Below are 18,174 nucleotides of genomic sequence, written 5' to 3'. Positions count from 1 at the left end.
GATTGCTGTGCTAGTGCCTGCAAATGAGAGTAGGGGAATTACTCAGGTGAGCAGGTACTAGGGAAGTGGAGCTGCTGAGGAGAGCAGGCTGTGCTGGTGGCTGCTCTGGATAGGACTGGATACTCGGGTAGGGCTCAGCTTCCCTCCTGCTCCATCCGCCAAGACGAGATGCAGAGCAGCACCCTGGTTTCCTCCCAGTTCCCCTTAGGGGTCTTCAACAGATTTCCAGGTTGTCTGTTCCTTCCTACTCCCTTCCACTTCCCTGTGGGTTCTCCAGCTCTTCTTCACCTTCCACCCTCATCTTTCCTGTCCTCTCAGAGTCCTTTCCCTTATTCTGGTCTGATCCCCTTTAGCAGGCTGGGCTGCCCTTGGCATGTTTATGTGAGATCCTGTTGTTGGATGGAGAGTTTAAGGAATGGGGTCTTGGAAAGAAGGCTACGGGAGAGGGCTCTGGTTGATGTCTTGTCTCTCTGCCCACAGCCACCTCCCCTATGATGTCACCCCAGAGCAGGCCTTGAGCCACCCCGAGGTCCAGAGACGACTGGACATCTCTACCCGCAACCTCCTCGCCATGACTGAAAAGTTTCTTATGGCCATCATCTCCTCTGTAGACCAAATTCCGTAGGTGGAACAGCCCCTCCCCGGCCCAGGCAGGAGTTCTCAAGAGGGCCAGGCTGAGATGGGGAGAGCAGAGCAGCAGTGAAGGGAGGGGGGCAGGAGGGAAACAGAGCTGGGAGTGCTCAGAGGGACTGTGCAGAGGGTGCTGGAAGCCCCTCCTGGAGAGCTGAGCTGGCAACAACGGCATGCAGGTCTGTGTAGCTCGTCAGGATGTCACAGGAGCCAGGGAAGGGAACCTAACGGGACATGTTATTGTCTGAAAGTAGATGAGGAAAAAATAGGACTCTTCAGTCCACAAAATAAAAAAGAAAAGTTCTTCAAACTGGTAAAGCACTTTGTAGTTATCTCCTTTCATAGGCATGCTGTAAGGGTTAAATGTGGTAAAATCGGCACGTAATAAATGCTATTTTGTTAGCTATTATTATCACTAGATTATTATTTTAGTGTCATAACCCAGAGATATAGACAGTCTTATCCCCATTTTACAGATTAGGAAACTGAAGATCATAGGCTAAATGATTTGCCCAAGATCATATCACCCATAAGTGGCACCAGGTCTCTGACCACTACTTTTAAGGTTGAGTATGAACTGACATTCTTAAATTTCAATCAACAAATGGCTTTTGAAAAGCAAATTAGTGAAAATGTGGTGAGGCGGACATCATCTATATCCATCTTTCAGCCAGCCGGCATTCCTGGTACTCAGTGCTGCATGGGGCAGGGCAGGGGTGCTGGAGAGAGGAGCCCACAGAATTCATGATCAGCGCTCCAAACTCAGAGAACTGGAGTAAGGATTCAATCAGAGTTCAGAGAAGGGTGCCCTAGGCCAAATAAAGGAAAGCACGCCACAAGCTGTAAACTTCTGTCTCTGGTACCCTAGGAGGTGGAAATAACTTTTAAATGAGTTTAATTAAATTTGTAGGTGGCAAATCTATAATAGGAATAGTAATAATAAGGTCTGGCACATGTGAATAGCACTCCACCATTGTACATTACTTTCACAGACCTCATTTCACTTGATCCTCACAAAAACCCTGTGAGATGAGGGCAAGAACCATCATTCCCATTTTCCAGAGCAGGAAACAAACTTACAAAGGGGAAAAGAATAGCTGAGGGTGATATCTCTGGCTAGTGGTGGGGTCAGGACAGGAGCCTACAGCTTCTACTCTCAGTTCCTTGTTTTGGGTCCTGCATCTAGCCCAGATCACAGGTGCCATGTAATAGCCAACAAGGCTGGCAGTCTCGGAGCCTCCTGGGCTGTCCTGGGAGAGGGTTTTGGCTGTGTGTGTCAGATACCCGAAGTATAAGTTAAAGAGCCTCTGAGGGGGAAGAAAGGATGGATATGGGATCTGGAATGTTCTGCATGGAATACTGAGGGGGCCAGAGGCTCTCAGGCTAGGTCGTGGGCTGTGTGAGAACTTAGTGGATAACAGGGCCTTGGTCCTGGGTACTGACAAAAGCTGGGGGAAGGGACAAGGCCAAAGAGGTTTGGAGGAAGGCAGCAGGTACCTGGCTATGGAGAGTGGAGGGACACTGCTTGAGCTCCACTCTGTGTGGCTGAGCCTGGGAAGGAGAGGCAGGCAGGCACTCCTGCGCCGAGCCCTGGTAGAAAGAGATGGACAGAGCCACAGTGCACCTGTTGCTTTGTCCCCAGGTACGGGATGCGATATGTGGCCAAAGTCCTGAAGACAACTCTGGCAGAGAAGTTCCCTTATGCCACAGAGAGCGAGATCTATAAGGCAAGTGTCATCCCCCCTCCCCCACCTCCCAAACCCTCCTTTATCCTGCTGGTAACTGTGACCCCCTCCCCCGAGACTGAGACAAAAGGACAGAAAGCACTATGCTGTAAAAATCCAACAAGGAAGATGTTCTCTACCTGTAAACAGGCCCTGGCTCACCAGCAGGGCCTCAGGTGGCAGCTGGAAGGGCACCTGGGACATGAGCTAATAGAGTGGACAACACTGGACTTTTCTGGATATCTGGGTTCTAGTTCCAGCTCTTGCTCAAGTTTGCTGTGTGACCTTGAGCAAGTTGCCAGCCTGCTCTGAATCCGTTTTCTGTGAAATGAGGAGGTTGGGCCCAGGTGTTCTCTTCCAGCTGAGTGAGCTGGGAGAGTGCAGCTGGGGCACTTCTAGGATGGTCTCCTCTGTCCTCAGGTGGTGGGGAACCTCCTGTACTACCGCTTCCTGAACCCAGCTGTGGTGGCCCCCGACGCCTTTGACATTGTGGCCGTGACAGCGGGTGGTGCCCTGACCACCCCCCAGCGCCACGCCCTGGGGGCTGTGGCTCAACTCCTGCAGCATGCTGCAGCTGGCAAAGCCTTCTCTGGGGAGAGCCAGCACCTGCGGGTCCTGAATGACTATCTGGAGGAGACGCACCTGAAGTTCAGGTCTTGGGTCCTGACATCCCATTCCTCCTCCCTGTCCCCTTTTTCTCCTCTTCTCATCCTCCTGCATGGCCCACTTCTCCTTGGAGTCACCTCACCTCTTCAGGTGAGGCATAGAGGTAAAGAGTATAGTCACTGGGCTGGAGGATAGACTGCTAGAAGGGCTCCCCAGCAGAGAGGAGAGAGGACTGTTAAAGGAAGTTGGCTTGAGGGGGACGTAGGGAGAGAGGGAGACTGGAAAGTCAGAACTGGCTTGAGCAGTCCCTGGAGAGGGCAATGGGGAGGGATAATGGGAACAGGAAGCATGTTGGGGGCACTCTCTCACATGGCATCCCTCTGGAGACAGGAGGTTCATCTGCAGAGCCTGCCAGGTGCCAGAGCCAGAAGAGCGTTTTGCAGTGGATGAGTACTCAGACATGGTGGCCGTGGCCAAACCTGTGGTGTACATCACTGTAGGGGAGCTGGTCAACACGCACAGGGTGAGGGCTGCAGCCTGGAGGGCACTGGTAGGGGCAGGGGCTTGGAAGTCCATGTGGCCCGACTCAGACCCTCCATCTCCTCTTTTTCCCTCCTCCCTGCAGCTATTGCTGGAGCACCAGGACTGGATTGCCCCTGATCACCGTGACCCCCTGCATGAGCTCCTGGAGGACCTTGGGGAGCTGCCCACTGTCCCTGACCTCATTGGTGTGTGCCATCCAGGGCCCCTAGGGCTGGCTGGGGGAATGCAGGGAGGGACAGACAGGCAGGACATGTGAGCAAGCCCTCTCTCAAGTTTTTGTTCAGCCTGGGATGTGTGCCAGGCAGCTAGTTATACACTTTCCCTCCCTCTCCTGTCTGGTCCTAAGACGGACACAGACTGATCTGGAGAGAGTGGGAAGGCAGCAGAAGAACCCAGCGCCATCACATAAATGGACAATGATATCATGTGAGATAGATGTGGGAGGGATAAGGGCCTGTTTTGGGTGGGCCAGGGATAGTTCTCCACTCTCTTTGTTTCAATCTCAAAAGGCTTCTCTGGTGAGGAGGGATTTTAGGATCTGTGGGATGGAGTGGGGAAGGCCAGCTTACGTGGTGGAAAGGCACAGTGAAGGTGGTAATGATCGGAGAGAGCCAGGAGCTCCAGACTTGGGGGGGGGCATGTCCCCAGAGCACAGCTCTGTGGGTAACAGTCCATCTTCCATCAGCGCTCAGGGTTGAGGGCAGGGTGGGAAAGCTCCCTGGAAGAACTTGGCGCATGGAGTAGCATATTTACTGCTGCCTCATCTGTGCGTGTGTCTGTGTGTCTGGCTCTCATTCCTCACCCTGCCTCAGGCGAGAATATAGCTGCAGATGGGAACATAGATCTGAGCAAGCTAGAAGTGTCCCTGACACTTACCAACAAGTTTGAAGGACTGGAGACAGACACTGACGATACCAATGCCCGGAGCCTGCTTCTGAGGTGGGTGGGACTGGCCTTGGCCCCTGCTCACCCAGGCCCTTTTCTCCTTCAGGAAGTGCTCCCTGAAGCCTGCCTAGCATTCCCCTGTGCTGGGGTCTCAGCTGTTTTCCTTCTGGCAACCTCAGCTTTTTGCTGTGTTGTAGCTGAAGGCAAAGGAATGGCTAGGACATTGGCAGCCATGGATGTTTGCATATCGTTGTGCTATTTACCAAGTGCTTTTTCACGTGTTATAATTTAATCACAGGACAAACTATGAGGTAGATGGTGGTTTCTCTGTTTTACCACTGAGGAAAAAACTCAGTAGTTAAGTGACTTGCCCAGAGTCCCACAGTCAGGTGGCGGTGGAGCTCATGTTCTGATTCCTGGCTCTTGTTGGGTGACGGTGGGAGATGGTCATCAAGCTTTTCTTCCCCAGTTCTGCAAAGCTGAGAGGCCCCCAGCAGGGTTGGGCTGGTCATCGGGGCAGAAGGAGAACCTTTTGAAGTTCCCAGCTTAAACTCCCTGCCAACAAGGCAGCCCCTTCTGTTCATTCATTCACTCATTCAGTATACAAGCAAGCTGGGTGTGCTTCTTTCTCCTGCCCTCAAAGGGCTTATAGCCTCATGGGGCTAGGGGTGAAGACACAGTCAGAGAGCCACCAAGAGGGAGGTGGATGTCAGATGCATTGAGAGCTCAGGAGAAGGGACCCCTGGATTGGGAAATGTCTCACGGATGAGGAAGCAAGTGCTTCAGCTGAAGGACTCAAAGGAAGACAATGGGGAGGGGTGTTAGGGAGAGGAGAAGAGCACAGTGTGTTCAGAACTATGGGAAGTTCTATATTAGGCCCATCAACCCACCACCTTCCAGGCCTCCCTCTAGGCTGCATTCTCCTTCCAATACCTCCTGGCCCCCGCCCTCCTTGCCCTCTGCTCTCTGGCCACTCCCATGCCCAGACCCTTCCCCTCCCACCTCACCATCTCCCATCACTCCCCTCCTGTAGCACCAAGCAGATGCTGGCCGACATCATACAGTTCCACCCTGGGGACTCCCTCAAGGAGATCCTGTCCATCTCAGCTTCTAAAGAGCAGGTGAGTGCGGCCGGGCAAGCCCACAGATACTGTCTCATTCATCACCCCACCTCACCCCACCACTACTGCTGATTCCTTCCCCTGAACCGCCCCCACAGTCTGCCATAAGCAGACAGCTGTGCTCACCAGTAATGGGAGCTCTACTTTTCCATGGCCTCTGCCTTGACCCCCAGAGGCCCACAGGCTGAGGAGAACAGCCCTAATAGCCTCTACCTGCCTCCCTGCTCCCCACACACTGAAACAAGAGTAAGTTCTGGAGGATACCTGACCCTTAGGTCAGTGGTAGGGACTGTGAGGGGAGTGCCAAGAAGCACTCTGGGAAGCCCATCTTGAGCACAGAGGGGCTGGGGCACAACAGAGGGCATGATCTACTTGAAGGCCTAGAGGCAGGAAAATGTGGTAAGCGGGTAGGGGCCAAGGGCAAGTTTGGCTAGCTGAAGTGAAGACTAGGCCAGGGGCTTTCCAGAGAAAAGGTGGTGAGGTCTAGTAAAGATATGTCCCAAAACACAGGACAGATGGAGGGAAATGCCCCCCAAAACCCTTGTGCTATCACAAAGCTCCGTTGTTTGAAAGTCCCAGCCAGTATCTTTCAGGAATCCTTTATCCCACAGCTTCTATTTGGGTCCCCCTTGGGCCACTCCCTGGCCAGTGGAGATCCATAAGGCCTTCCGTGTCTATGATGTTGCCCTTGATGTTCTTCACAAGCCATCCCCATCCCTTCCCCCCAGAAGCTGGCCTGCTGAGGGTACTTTCCTGATGACAGAGAAGTACCCAGATCTCTCCTTGTTGCTGGTGCCCCTGGGGCTTAGCTTGGAGGCAGAATGGTAGGACCTGGTAGACCCCTCCAGCCTCTCTGTCCCCCAGGAAATGGCCCACAAGCGGCTGATGGGCCGGCGCCAGGCCTGTGAGGCCCAGACCCCAGAACCGCTGAGGCGACACCGCTCACTGACAGCTCACTCCCTCCTGCCGCTGGCCGAGAAGCAACGGCGTGTCTTACGGAACCTGCGCCGACTTGAGAGCCTGGGGTTGGTCAGTGCAACCAACAACTACGAGGGACTGGTGGATGAGCTGGCCAAGGTAGCAATCTGGGTCTGACATCTATGATCGTTGGCACCCTGGGCACAGTCTTCTCCCTGGTGAGAGCCCACCCACAATTGTCACGAGCCAGAAGGGAAACCTCACCTTAAGACCTTGAAAGAAAGGTCCTAGAGTTAGTCAGAGGCGGGGAGTCATTCTTGCAACTCTCTTACTAAAAAACAAGGAGCCTTGAAACCAGTTACTTCTCATGGTGGGGATGCCCCAAGATATCCTTTGAGGGTTTGGGGATGGGATTCTTGAGACTGTCCTCTTAGGAAAAACAGTCTTGAAACCTTCCTCTTCCTACTTTTCCTGAAGACCCTCAATGCGAGTTGTTCTGGGGCCTGAGCCAGGCCCTCAGGCCCTCCTATGAGGAAGGATCGACTCACCCCCTTCCTTGGTACCCCCAACCCCAGGACATCCGCAACCAGCGCCGGCACCGGCAGCGGCGGAAGGCGGAGCTGGTGAAGCTTCAGGCCACATTCCAGGGCCTGAGCGCCAAGACCGTGTTCTATGAGGAGCAGGGCGACTACTACAGCCAGTACATCCGGGCCTGCCTGGACCACCTGGCCCCCAGCTCCAAGTATGTGCCACCTTCTCACACTCCAAGGGTTACCTGTGACATCTCACCTACTCCGTGCCAACCTTTGCTGTGTTCGCTGCCAGCTTTGAAAGGGAAATCTCACCCCAGCACAGCATGTTCCTTTCCTGACTCTGGTCTTGAGTCTCACTCCTGACATCTTGGGCTCAAGGGCAGCTTCCCCTCCTTTGTCTTCCACCAGTGGGAAGCCTTCCTCAGGGTCTAATTTCCTTCCTACCAGCTGCAGAGAACTAGTGTCTTTGGTGCTGAAGAGTTTGTTGGATGAATTCTCTGGGGCCTTTTTTTAATCAGGAGTGCTGGGAAGGGAAAGAAACAGCCATCTCTTCATTACACTGCTGCTCAGCTCCTGGAGAAGGGAGTCTTGGTGGAAATTGAAGATCTTCCCGCCTCTCAGTATGTGTTTTCAGGGGACAGGATGTCAGGCCCTTCCTGTCCCCTAACCTGGGGGTGGGGCTCTGGGTTGGGCACTAGGTTTGGGGCGGGGGGAAGCATGGTCCCTGCCGTGAAGGAGCTGCTACAATGATGGGGGAAACAGAACAGCCCAGACAGAAAGTTAAGGGCAGCAGGCGTGGTCTGACACAGCGCCCCAAGGAAGAGGGGGCCGGGCAGATTAGAGAAAGATGGTATGGTGGGCAGCAGGAGAACTGGGAGAAGTCGGAGGGCTGTGCCCGGCTGGGAGTGAGAGAAGGAAGCCTGGGGTCTGCATGACACACACTGCTGCCGGGGATGAGGAACAGTGGGTGGGACTGTGGGGTGTGGCCCTAGAAAGAAGCCCTGGATCCACCTTTTGAATCCTGTTCCTAACAGCTTCAGAAATGTGATCTTTGACATCACCCCTGGGGATGAGGCAGGAGAGTTCGAAGTAAATGCCAAGTTCCTGGGCGTGGACATGGAGCGGTTTCAGCTTCACTATCAGGTAAGGGGGCACACCCACGAGCCCTCAAGATGCCTGCCGTGTGTTAGGTGCCAGGAGAGTTTAGGGCGCCTCACTTCCCTAGGCCTTGGGAGGGCAGCAGCCCTGTTCCCTGCCCGGTTAGGATTGTCTATTCCTGAAGGGAAGCCTGAGGGCCTGTTCAGCCCAAGCCCTCTCCCCTTGCCTCCTTGCCCTAATACAGACCCCACAGCAAGCATCTGGGTGAGTGGAGTGGGCTGGCAGTGTCAGAAGCAGGATCAGTATTTGAAGCCCTGTGACATGTCAGGGGCATTCTGTGTTACCTCATTTAATCCTCTGCACAGCTCTGAAGTGTTATCCCTGTTTTATAGGCTCTGAGGCTAAAAGGTTAAGAAGCAGGCCTAATTCACAGACCAGTGTTCAGAGAAGCAGCAATTTTAAATTCAAATCTTTTTCCTCTGCTCTTTTGGCTTTTGAGTGAGAAAGCGATTTCAAGGCCTGGCTCTGCTTGAATTGACACTTGATCAAGTCACTGTACTGCTCTGTCTTGGCCTCCTTTTCCTCATCTGTGAAGTGGGATTTTAGTTCCTGCCCTGCTGAAGTCACTAGGTGTTATTGTTTTGTAGACTGTGGCTGGGCCACAGCGAGGAGCCCTTAGATTCCCCTCCCTCCTAGGACCTCCTGCAGCTCCAGTATGAGGGCGTGGCTGTCATGAAACTCTTCAACAAGGCCAAGGTCAACGTCAACCTTCTCATCTTCCTCCTTAACAAGAAATTCTTGCGGAAGTGACAGAGGCCACGGGTGCTAGTCAAGCCCCACTTACCTCGCTGGGTGCTTTTTTTTAACACTAACTCACTACTCGGCTTCCACGCAGACACCCAGAGCTCAGCACTGGGCACACCTCAAGGATTCTCCACCTTCCCCAGCGGGGAGGAGTTTGCGTATCTGGCCACAGGCAGGCAGGGTCTCTTTAACTGGCTAAAGTGAGTCTTGCCCTGGAGTCTGGCTGTGTGGGTTTTAAATCCCGGAATGCCATGGTTTTTGGGCCAAGTGGTGAGGAACAACCTAGGACCCACCCCTTGGCCTGGGAAGACTTGCTGTGTTGGCTTCCCCCGCCCCACCCCCCGTCAGCCAATGTTACAAGCGCTGCATGTGCAGCCTGATGCCCGCTCTGCCTTCCTTCTCTCCACAGACCCCAAAAGCCAGGGCCAGGCTCCCCATCCCTATGTCTCACTACATTAGTGGGTGCTGCTGCCGCCCTGAAGCCCAGGCCGCTTCGCTGCTGCTGCCTCACACTCTCTAGCCTCTTGCCCTCACCACCTCCTGGGGGGTGTCAGTGCCTCTTGATGCTCATGGGCGTTGTGGCACTCTTGTCCTTTATGAGAGCATAGGCAGGATGGCCCTCTACTAACCTCAAGTCCCATTCCCCTGTTTGTGGGTCACTAGGGTATTTATTCTCCTGCCCACCTCTATGCTCCAGGTCCCTGTACAGCTTTAATCATGGCTTTAATTCTTTCATCTTTTTGAGCTTAGAGAAGGGCTCTCATTTCCCCTGTTCAAACTGATAGTACCCATGCCAATCTTTTACACCTTGTATTTAAGTCACCTTGGGTCAGGGGCAACAGGGTTCCCACTTGTGTTTAAGAGCTCATTATTTCAGCCTCATACGGTACAAAGAGCAGCCTTTCCCTTCTCTCTGTCAGCTCAGGACTCTCCCGCCTCAGAGCTGACTTTTCCAGGCAATTCCAATAGGTCTGCAGTCCTGTCCCTGCCACTGTCTCTCTGTTGTCCCCACATCTACCCAACTGCCTGTCCCGGTTGCCCTTCTGATTTCATTTTAATAAAAGCTGTTACCCCCGCATCTGTTGTTAACTCCTTATTTCATTTCCTGCAGAGCAGGCCTCCAAGGTCTGGGACAGCTCTTCCTGAGAGCTGGGGAGTCCTTCCTGCAGCCCTCCCCACCCTCTCCACCAGCCCCCAGTGTGGGCCCACTCTGCCTGCCTGAGCTCGTAAAAGCTTAATGAGATGTGGCGTTTATTCCTCTCTTCCCTCCCCCGGGGGACAGAGTGGAGGAAGGAATGCTTAGGTTTTGATTCTGTTTTTATCGGCCACTCTGAAGGCTAAAGCTGAGAGGAGGAGAAATCACTGGAGTTCTACCCCACCCATTGTGCACACATTTCCAGCCGTTTTTTTTTCTGAGCCTTGGGTGATGGCACCAAAGGTGCCTGAGCCACAGCTCCTTAGTTATTGTGGGTTCTACACTCTGATCAAAATCCCCTTTCCATAGGGTAAGTCTCTACCTTCTCTACCTGCTTTTTTAGGAAGTAGGTAGGAAAGTGGAGGGGCTGGGGGGAGAGTAGTATAGAAAGACACCTGCCTCATTTCTGAACTCCCAAGCAGCCCCTACTGGGGACCCACATGCTTGCCCGGTACAGCCTGCCTCTCTGCACTTCATTCCATTCTGTCACTCACGATCTGTCTTGCTGTCACACTCAATCTCAGTCACAGCCTCTCTCTCCCTTAACATGTCACAGCGAAGACTTCAAGCACTGCCATGCTCAGGGTGACAGTGACACATACCAGTGGATCCAAGTTTCTACACGTGATCAGTCATCATTAAAAATCTCACACCAAATGGCTCCAACATGATCCTGCTCTGATGCTTACCCACAATCATGATATCAGCCACATATAGCACACAGAGAAATGTCACAATAGCTGCCATTTATTGAGGACCTGTCATGGGCTAGAATATTTACATACATTGACTTCTCACAAGGACCTTACAAAGGTAAGCAGTCACTGTCTTTGTTTAATGTATGAAGCAGGTTCGTTCGTTTGGCAGGGTTGGATAGCTGCCCAAGCCTACGCAACTGGTAAGGGGCAGAATAGGGCTTCAAATGCAGGCCCATCTCATCCGCTCAGAATTTTCATATTTCCCTGTATCTCTTCTGAGAGAAACATTTCCAGTTCCTTCAACCCACCCTGTCATGCCATGCTCTTTCAAACCCACCCCACCTTGGTCTACCCTGGCCATGGTCCCTGATGGGCTTCGATTTATCGATGTCTTTCCTAACCAAGGCTCAATCTGAGATACCGGCACTTACCTCCTGTGGGTGGGAGTATACCAATGCAACCTCTTTTGAGGACAATTTGGCAAAATCAAAAATATAGTATAGGATGTCATGACAAATCAATGGAGAAAAAAATAGTCTTCAACAAATGATGCTGGGACAATGGGTATCCATATACAAAAGCTTGAAGTTGGACCTCTACCACACACCATATACAAAAATTAACTCAAAATGAGTCATAGACCTAAATGTAACAGCTAAAACTGTAAAACTTAGAAGAAAACATAGATGTAAATTTTCATGACCTTGATTAGGCAATGGTTTCTTAGACAACATATCAAAAGCACAAGCAACAAAAAAATAGATAAATGGAACTTCATTAAAATAAACTTGTGCTTCAAAGGATGCCATCAAGAAAATGAAAAGACAACCCAAGGAATGGATGAAAATATAAATCATATATCTGATAAGTGACTTATTTCCAGAATATAAACAGAATTCGTAACCCAATAATAAGAAGACAATCCAATTTAAAAATGGACAAAGGATTGGAATAGACATTTCTTCCAAGAAGATATACAAATGTCCAATAAGCACATGAAAAGATGCTCAATATTACTGGTCATCAACTAAAACCCAAACCCACAGCCTTCGAAGCAATTCCAACTCACAGCAAACCCAGAGGTTTTTCAAGGCTGTAAATCTCTATGGAATCAAACCGCCACATCTTTCTCCTGTGGAGCCCCTGATGGTTTTGAACTGTGACCTTTCAGTTAGCAGTCAAGTGCTTTAACCACTGCATCACCAGGTCTCCTTTATTAGTCATTAGAGAAATACGAGTCAAACTACAAAGAGATACCACTTCACCGCCACTAAAAAAAAAAAAAATTGCCATCAAGTTGATTCCAACTCATGGTGACCATATAGGACAACAACAAGGACAGCGTAGAACTGCCCCATGGAATTTCCAAGGAGCTGTTGGTGGATTCAAGTTGAGACATTTTGGTTAGCAGCCAAGCTCTTAACCACTATGCCACCAGGGAGCTAGGATGGTGAAAATAAAACAGACAGTAACATGTTGGTGAGGATGTGAGAAAATTGGAACCTTCATACATTGCTAGTCGCTGTTAGGTGCCGTTGAGTCAGCTCCGACTCAGTGACCCCATGTACAATAGAACAAAACACTGCACCATCCTTACGATCATTGTTATGTTTGAAGCCACTGTTGAGCCACCATGTCAATCCATCTTGTTAAGGGTCTTCCTCTTTTTCGCTGACACTTTAGCAAGCATGACATCCTCCAGGGGCTGATCCCTCCTGATAACATGTCCAAAGCATGTAAGATGAGATCTCGCCATCTTTGCTTCTAAGGAGCATCCTGGTTGCACTTCTTCCAAGCCAGATTTGTTCATTCTTTTGGTAGTCCATGGTATATTCAATATTCTTCACCAATACCATAATTCAAAGGCATCAATTCTTCTTTGGTCTTCCCTATTCGCTGTCCAGCTTTCGCATAGCATATGAGGCAGCTGAAAACACCATGGCTTGGGTTAGGTGCACCTTAGTCTTCAAGGTGACATCTTTGCTTTTTAACACTTTAAGAGGTCGTTTGCAGCAGATTTGCCCAAAGCGATGCGTCTTTTGATTTCTTGACTGTTGTGTCCATGGGTGTTAATTATAGATCCAAGTAAAATGAAATCCTTGACAACTTCAATCTTTTCTCCATTTACCATGATGCTGCTTATTGGTCCAGTTGTGAGGATTTTTGTCTTCTTTATGTTGAGGTGTAATCCATACTGAAGGCTGCAGTCTTCGATCTTCATCAGTAAGTGCTTCAGGTCTTCTTCACTTTCAGCAAACAGGGTTGTGTCATCTGCATGCCCTGTAAAATTTGGAAAACAGTTTGAAAGTTCCTCAAAATGTTAAAAACAGAGTTACCATTATGACCCAATGACTCCACCCTTAAGTATATACCCAAGAAAATTGAAAACATGTTCACACAAGAACTAACACATGAATGTTCAACTGATGAATGGACAAGCAAAACATGGTAGGTGCATACAATGGAATTTTATTCAGCCATAAAAAGGAATAAGTACTGATGCATGCTACTACCAAAAGATCATGGTTCAAAACTACCAATGGCTCCACAGGAGAAAGATGTGGCTGTTTGATTCCATAGAGATTTACAACCTTGGAAACCCTATCGGGTTGCTGTGAGTTGGAATCACCTCGAAGGCAGTGGGTTTGGGTTTTGGTTAGTGACCAATAATGTTGAGCATCTTTTCATGGCATGGGGGCAATGACTGAACTCCTCTAACTTCACAAAGAGGGAGGAGAATCAAGATCAACAGCCCAAGGCTGATTCCTATGAGGTAGAAGTGAGACATGCCTCCCCTCTTTTCCATCTTTACCAATTCTAATACCAACAGTCCCTCCCACAGCACTCTCTACTTCTCTGCTGGGTTTGATAATTCATTGCAATGGCCACACAGAACTCACAGACAATACTCAGAATTATGGGGTTTATTAGGGAAGTAACAGGTTGCAATTCAAGCTCAGGAACACTCAGGATACAGTTCTTCCATCAGGATAGCCTCTTTTCAGCTATGATCACAAATACACCACTCCTTGGCCCTGGGCCTCTGCCCAAAGGCACGCAGTTTTTTCGCCTGTGGGCTGGGAAGCCCGCCACACTGTTTCCTGCTGCCGAGTCTCCGCTGCCACTTCTAGCTGCCTTCAGTGTTACAGCTCTCTATCTCCTGAGTCCAGGAGCTTCTCAGCGCAGGGACTTGTGGTCAAAAGGATGTGCTGCCTCCTGGCTATTCTTTGGTGGTCATGGGATCTTCTTTTCCGCCTCTGGGGTTGCTCATTTCTAGCTCAGCAGGATGGCAAAACTGACCAATCCGTTTGGTGAGCACAAGTAACCCTATCACACAGGTCGCCCAATCACTTGGGTGGGAGTTACAAGACCATGGCTAGAAAAGCCACACAAAAGTGATCCATCACACCACAGTGGATAAGCCTTGAAAAAAGCCAGACACAAAAGGCCACATATTGCACGATTCCACTAACATGAAATGTTCATCATAAGTGAACCCACGGAAACAGAAAGTAGATTGGTTAGCAAAAAATGGAAGCAACCAAGGTGCCCATCAACGGATGAATGGGTAAATAAATTATGGTACATTCATGCAATGGATTACTACACATCAATAAAGAACAATGATGAATCCGTGAAACATTTCACAACATGGAGGAATCTGGAAGGCATTATGCTAAGTGAAATTAGTTGCAAAAGAACAAATATTGTCTGAGACCACTATTATAAGAACTCAAGAAATAGTTTAAACACAGAAGAAAATATTCTTTGATGGTTATGAGGGTGGGGAGGGAGGGAGGGAGAGGGGTATTCACTAATTAGATAGTAGACAAGAAATATTTTAGGTGAAGGGAAAGACAACACACAATACAACAGAGGTCAGCAGAACTGTACTAAACCAAAAACGAAGAAATTTCCTGAATAAACTGAATGCTTCGAAGACCAGAGTAGCAGGGGCGGGGGACTGGGGACATCTAGGTCAATTGACATAAAATAATCTTTTTTTTTTTTTTTAATCTATTAAGAAAACACTCTACATTCCACTTTGGAGAGTGGCATCTGGGGTCTTAAATGCTAGCAAGTGGCCATCTAAGATGTATCAACTGGTCTCAACCCACCTGGAGCAAAGGAAAGTGAAGAACACCAAAGACACAAGGTAATTATGAGCCCAGGAGACAGAAAGGGCCACATAAATCAGAGACTACATCAGCCTGAGACCAGAAGAACTAGACGGTGCCTGGCTACAACCAATGACTGCCCTGACAGGGAACATAACAGAGAATCCCTGATGGAGCAGGAGAGCAGTGGGATGCAGACCTCAAATTCTCAAGTAAAAAGACCAGATTTAATCATCTGACTGAGACTAGAAGGACCCAAGAGGTCATGGTCCCCAGACCTTCTGTTAGCCCAAGACTAGAACCATTCCCAAAGCCAACTCTTCAGACAGGGATTGGACTGGACTGTAAGATAGAAAATGATACTGGTGAGGAGTGAGCTTCTTGGCTCAAGTAGACACAGGAGACTCTGTGGGCAGCTCGTGTCAGGAGGGGAGATGAGAAGGCAGAGTGGAACAGGAGCTGGTTGAATGGACACGGGGAATACAGGGTGGAGAGAAGGAGTTTGCTGTCTCATTAGGTGGAGAGCAACTAGGAGTACATAGCAAGGTGCAGATACATTTTTGTGTGAGAGACTGACTTGATTTGTAAACTTTCACTTAAAGCACAATTAAAAAAAAAGACTGGTGATTGCCAGGGATGAGAGGAGGAGAGACTAGAGAGTGACTGCTAATGGCTACAGCGTTTTGTTTTAGGGTGAAAATGTTCTGGAATTAGTGATAATGGTTGCACAGCTCTGTGAATATACTAAAGACCACTGAATTGTATGCTTTAAAAGGGTGGCTTTTATGGTATGTGACTTATATTTCAATAAAGCTGTTATTTTAAAAAAATGCAAGTGTACATATCCAGCAAGAATATAGGTAGGCAAAGAGTTCTGGAGTATTTGTGGCAGCATTTTTTGTAATGGCAATTAACTCAGTAGCAGCCACACTATGGAACGTTGTACAGCCAGTAAAAAGAATGAGTTAGATCCATGTGTGCTGATGTGAGAAGCTGTCAAAGGTATACGTTGTTTGGAATGACACATAGAAACTTAGCAGTGCTCACGTTTGGGGAGTGGGAATGAGGAGAGGTGTCCTTCTGTGCCATTATTTTAATGAGCTTATATGACTCTTTTGGAAAGGAAAGCCTACACACACTTTGGCTCAGAATTGAGACGGGAGCAACACAGGACTGGCACGTCCCTTCTTCTCGAGCAGTGCTTCTCAAAGTCAAGTCTGTAAGCTGTTACTGGTCCACAACCAGGTAAGTGCAGAAACTGAGGGCAAGCCTTTAGAAACTTACAGCAAGCTGCTAGTAATTTTACACCTAAGCCTAATAATAAAACATTGGGGCTTCTATTTTATAGGCCTCTTAATTTCATTTTTATAGTAACTTGTTTTCATTGTACCTTACAAAAATCAGCCCATAACAGACTGCAAATTTTAAAAATTCATCCTTCACTACAGATAGTTTGAGAAGAACGTTCCAGAGGACCTACTTTACTAATGTGGTATAAAAATGTGTTAGTACTATGCAATACAGGGGCGGTCAGCACAACTGGACTAAACCAAGAGCAAAGAAGTTTCCTGAATAAACTGAATGCTTTGAAGGCCAGCATAGCAGGGGCAGGGGTCTGGGGACCATGGTTTCGGGGGACATCTAAGTCAATTGGCAAAATAAAATCTATTAAGAAAACATTCTGCATCCCACTTTGAAGAGTGACCTCTGGGGTCTTAAACGCTAGCAAGCAGCCATCTAAGATGCATCAATTGGTCTCAACCCACCTGGATCAAAGGAGAATGAAGAACACCAAGGACACAAGGTGATACGAGCCTAAGAGACAGAAAGGGCCACATAAACCAGAGACTACATCATCCTGAGACCAGAAGAACTAGATGGCGCCCGGCTATAACTGATGGCTGCCCTGACAGGGAACACAACAGAGAACCCCTGAGGGAGCAGGAGAGCAGTGGGATGTAGACCCCAGATTCTCTAAGACCAGACTTAATTGTCTGACTGAGACTGGAAGGACCCCGGTGGTCATGGCCCCCAGACCTTCTGTTGCCCCAGGACAGGAACCATTCCCGAAGCCAACTCTTCAGACATGGATTGGACTGGACAATGGGTTGGAGAGGGATGCTGGTGAGGAGTGAGCTTCTTGGATCAGGTGGACACTTGAGACTATGTTGGCACCTCCTGCCTGGCAGGGAGATGAGAGGGTGGAGGGGGTTAGAAGCTGGCGAAATGGACAGGAAAAGAGAGAGTGGAGGGAGAGAGCCGGCTGTCTCATTAGGGGGAGAGTAACTGGAAGTGTGTAGCAAGGTGTACGTGGGTTTTTGTGTGAGAGACTGACTTGATTTGTAAACTTTCACTTAAAGCACAATAAAAATTATATATTAAAAAAAGAATGTGTTAGTACTGTAGAATTAAACTAGAGAGACGGAGTAGCTGAGATCATCATAGTGCATATACCATTTTAGATTCTGCTTTATTCACTTAACCATGAAAAATATTTTGCTGTGTTTTTAAAATTTCCTCAAAAACATTATAACTGTCTAAAAACCAGTGAAATCCAATTGCCATTGAGTCAGCTTCAACTCGTGATGGCCCCATGTGTTGCAGAGTAGAACTGCACTCCATAAGGTTTTTAAGTCTGACCTTTTGGAGGCAGATCACCAGGTCTTTCTTCCGAAGTACCCCTGGGTGGGTTCAAACCACTGACCTTGCCATGAGTAGTCCAGCGTTCAACCATTTGCACCATCCAAAAAAAAAAAAATTTTTTTTTTTTTTTTTACCATCCAAGGACTCCCATAAATGTCGGTAATATACCCATATATTTAATGTACTTAACGTTCTTATAATATTGAACAGTTGTTTCCCATTTTCATTATTATAAATAACTCTATAATGGACATCTTTTTACACAAGATCTTGATTTGCATTTCTAATTATTTTCCTTAGAATAGAATATTAGAACAGAAATTAGTCAGAGAAGCAGTACGAACTTTTAAAAAAAATTATTGTTTTTCCTGATTATTATATATATTTACAGAATATTTATAAAACATTAAAAAAGTAAAAAAAAATTCATGATACCATCACAAAGTGATACCACTTATAACATTTTGACGTTTTTTCTTCAAATTATATGTAGTCAGAATCACACTAAAACCCACTGCCATAGAGTTTATTCATAGCGAGCCTATAGGACATAGTAGAACTGCCCCATAGGTTTTCCAAGGTTTTACTCTTCAGGGAAGCAGATTGCCATGGTTCACCTGTTGAGTGGCTGGTAGGATTCAACCTCCGACCTTTCAGT

The 18,174-nt window shown here is 48.6% G+C and overlaps 1 protein-coding gene across 2 annotated transcripts in view; it reads left to right on the top strand.

Annotated features, from left to right (window-relative positions):
- IQGAP3 (IQ motif containing GTPase activating protein 3) overlaps positions 1–9,933 on the top strand; it is a 41,988-nt gene extending 32,055 nt beyond the window's left edge. Inside the window, exons 27-38 of one of the 2 annotated variants that reach the window (XM_049880791.1) lie at positions 481–621; positions 2,273–2,357; positions 2,775–3,007; positions 3,351–3,483; positions 3,586–3,688; positions 4,316–4,442; positions 5,422–5,509; positions 6,374–6,586; positions 7,003–7,169; positions 7,479–7,580; positions 7,995–8,103; positions 8,755–9,933. In XM_049880791.1, the coding sequence (XP_049736748.1) occupies positions 481–621; positions 2,273–2,357; positions 2,775–3,007; positions 3,351–3,483; positions 3,586–3,688; positions 4,316–4,442; positions 5,422–5,509; positions 6,374–6,586; positions 7,003–7,169; positions 7,479–7,580; positions 7,995–8,103; positions 8,755–8,868 (1,615 nt within the window). In that variant the 3' untranslated portion in view covers positions 8,869–9,933. Of the gene's footprint in view, positions 1–480; positions 622–2,272; positions 2,358–2,774; positions 3,008–3,350; positions 3,484–3,585; positions 3,689–4,315; positions 4,443–5,421; positions 5,510–6,373; positions 6,587–7,002; positions 7,170–7,407; positions 7,581–7,994; positions 8,104–8,754 lie in introns of those variants that run through there. The other variant, XM_049880792.1, reaches the window with a different exon arrangement.
- Positions 9,934–18,174: the final 8,241 nt, after the last annotated feature.

The sequence above is a fragment of the Elephas maximus genome, chromosome 3, assembly GCF_024166365.1.
Source record: "Elephas maximus indicus isolate mEleMax1 chromosome 3, mEleMax1 primary haplotype, whole genome shotgun sequence".
In the NCBI taxonomy this organism is placed as follows: domain Eukaryota; kingdom Metazoa; phylum Chordata; class Mammalia; order Proboscidea; family Elephantidae; genus Elephas; species Elephas maximus.
The sequence above is the reverse complement of the archived record's forward strand: the minus strand, read 5'-3'. Positions and strand labels throughout refer to the sequence as shown.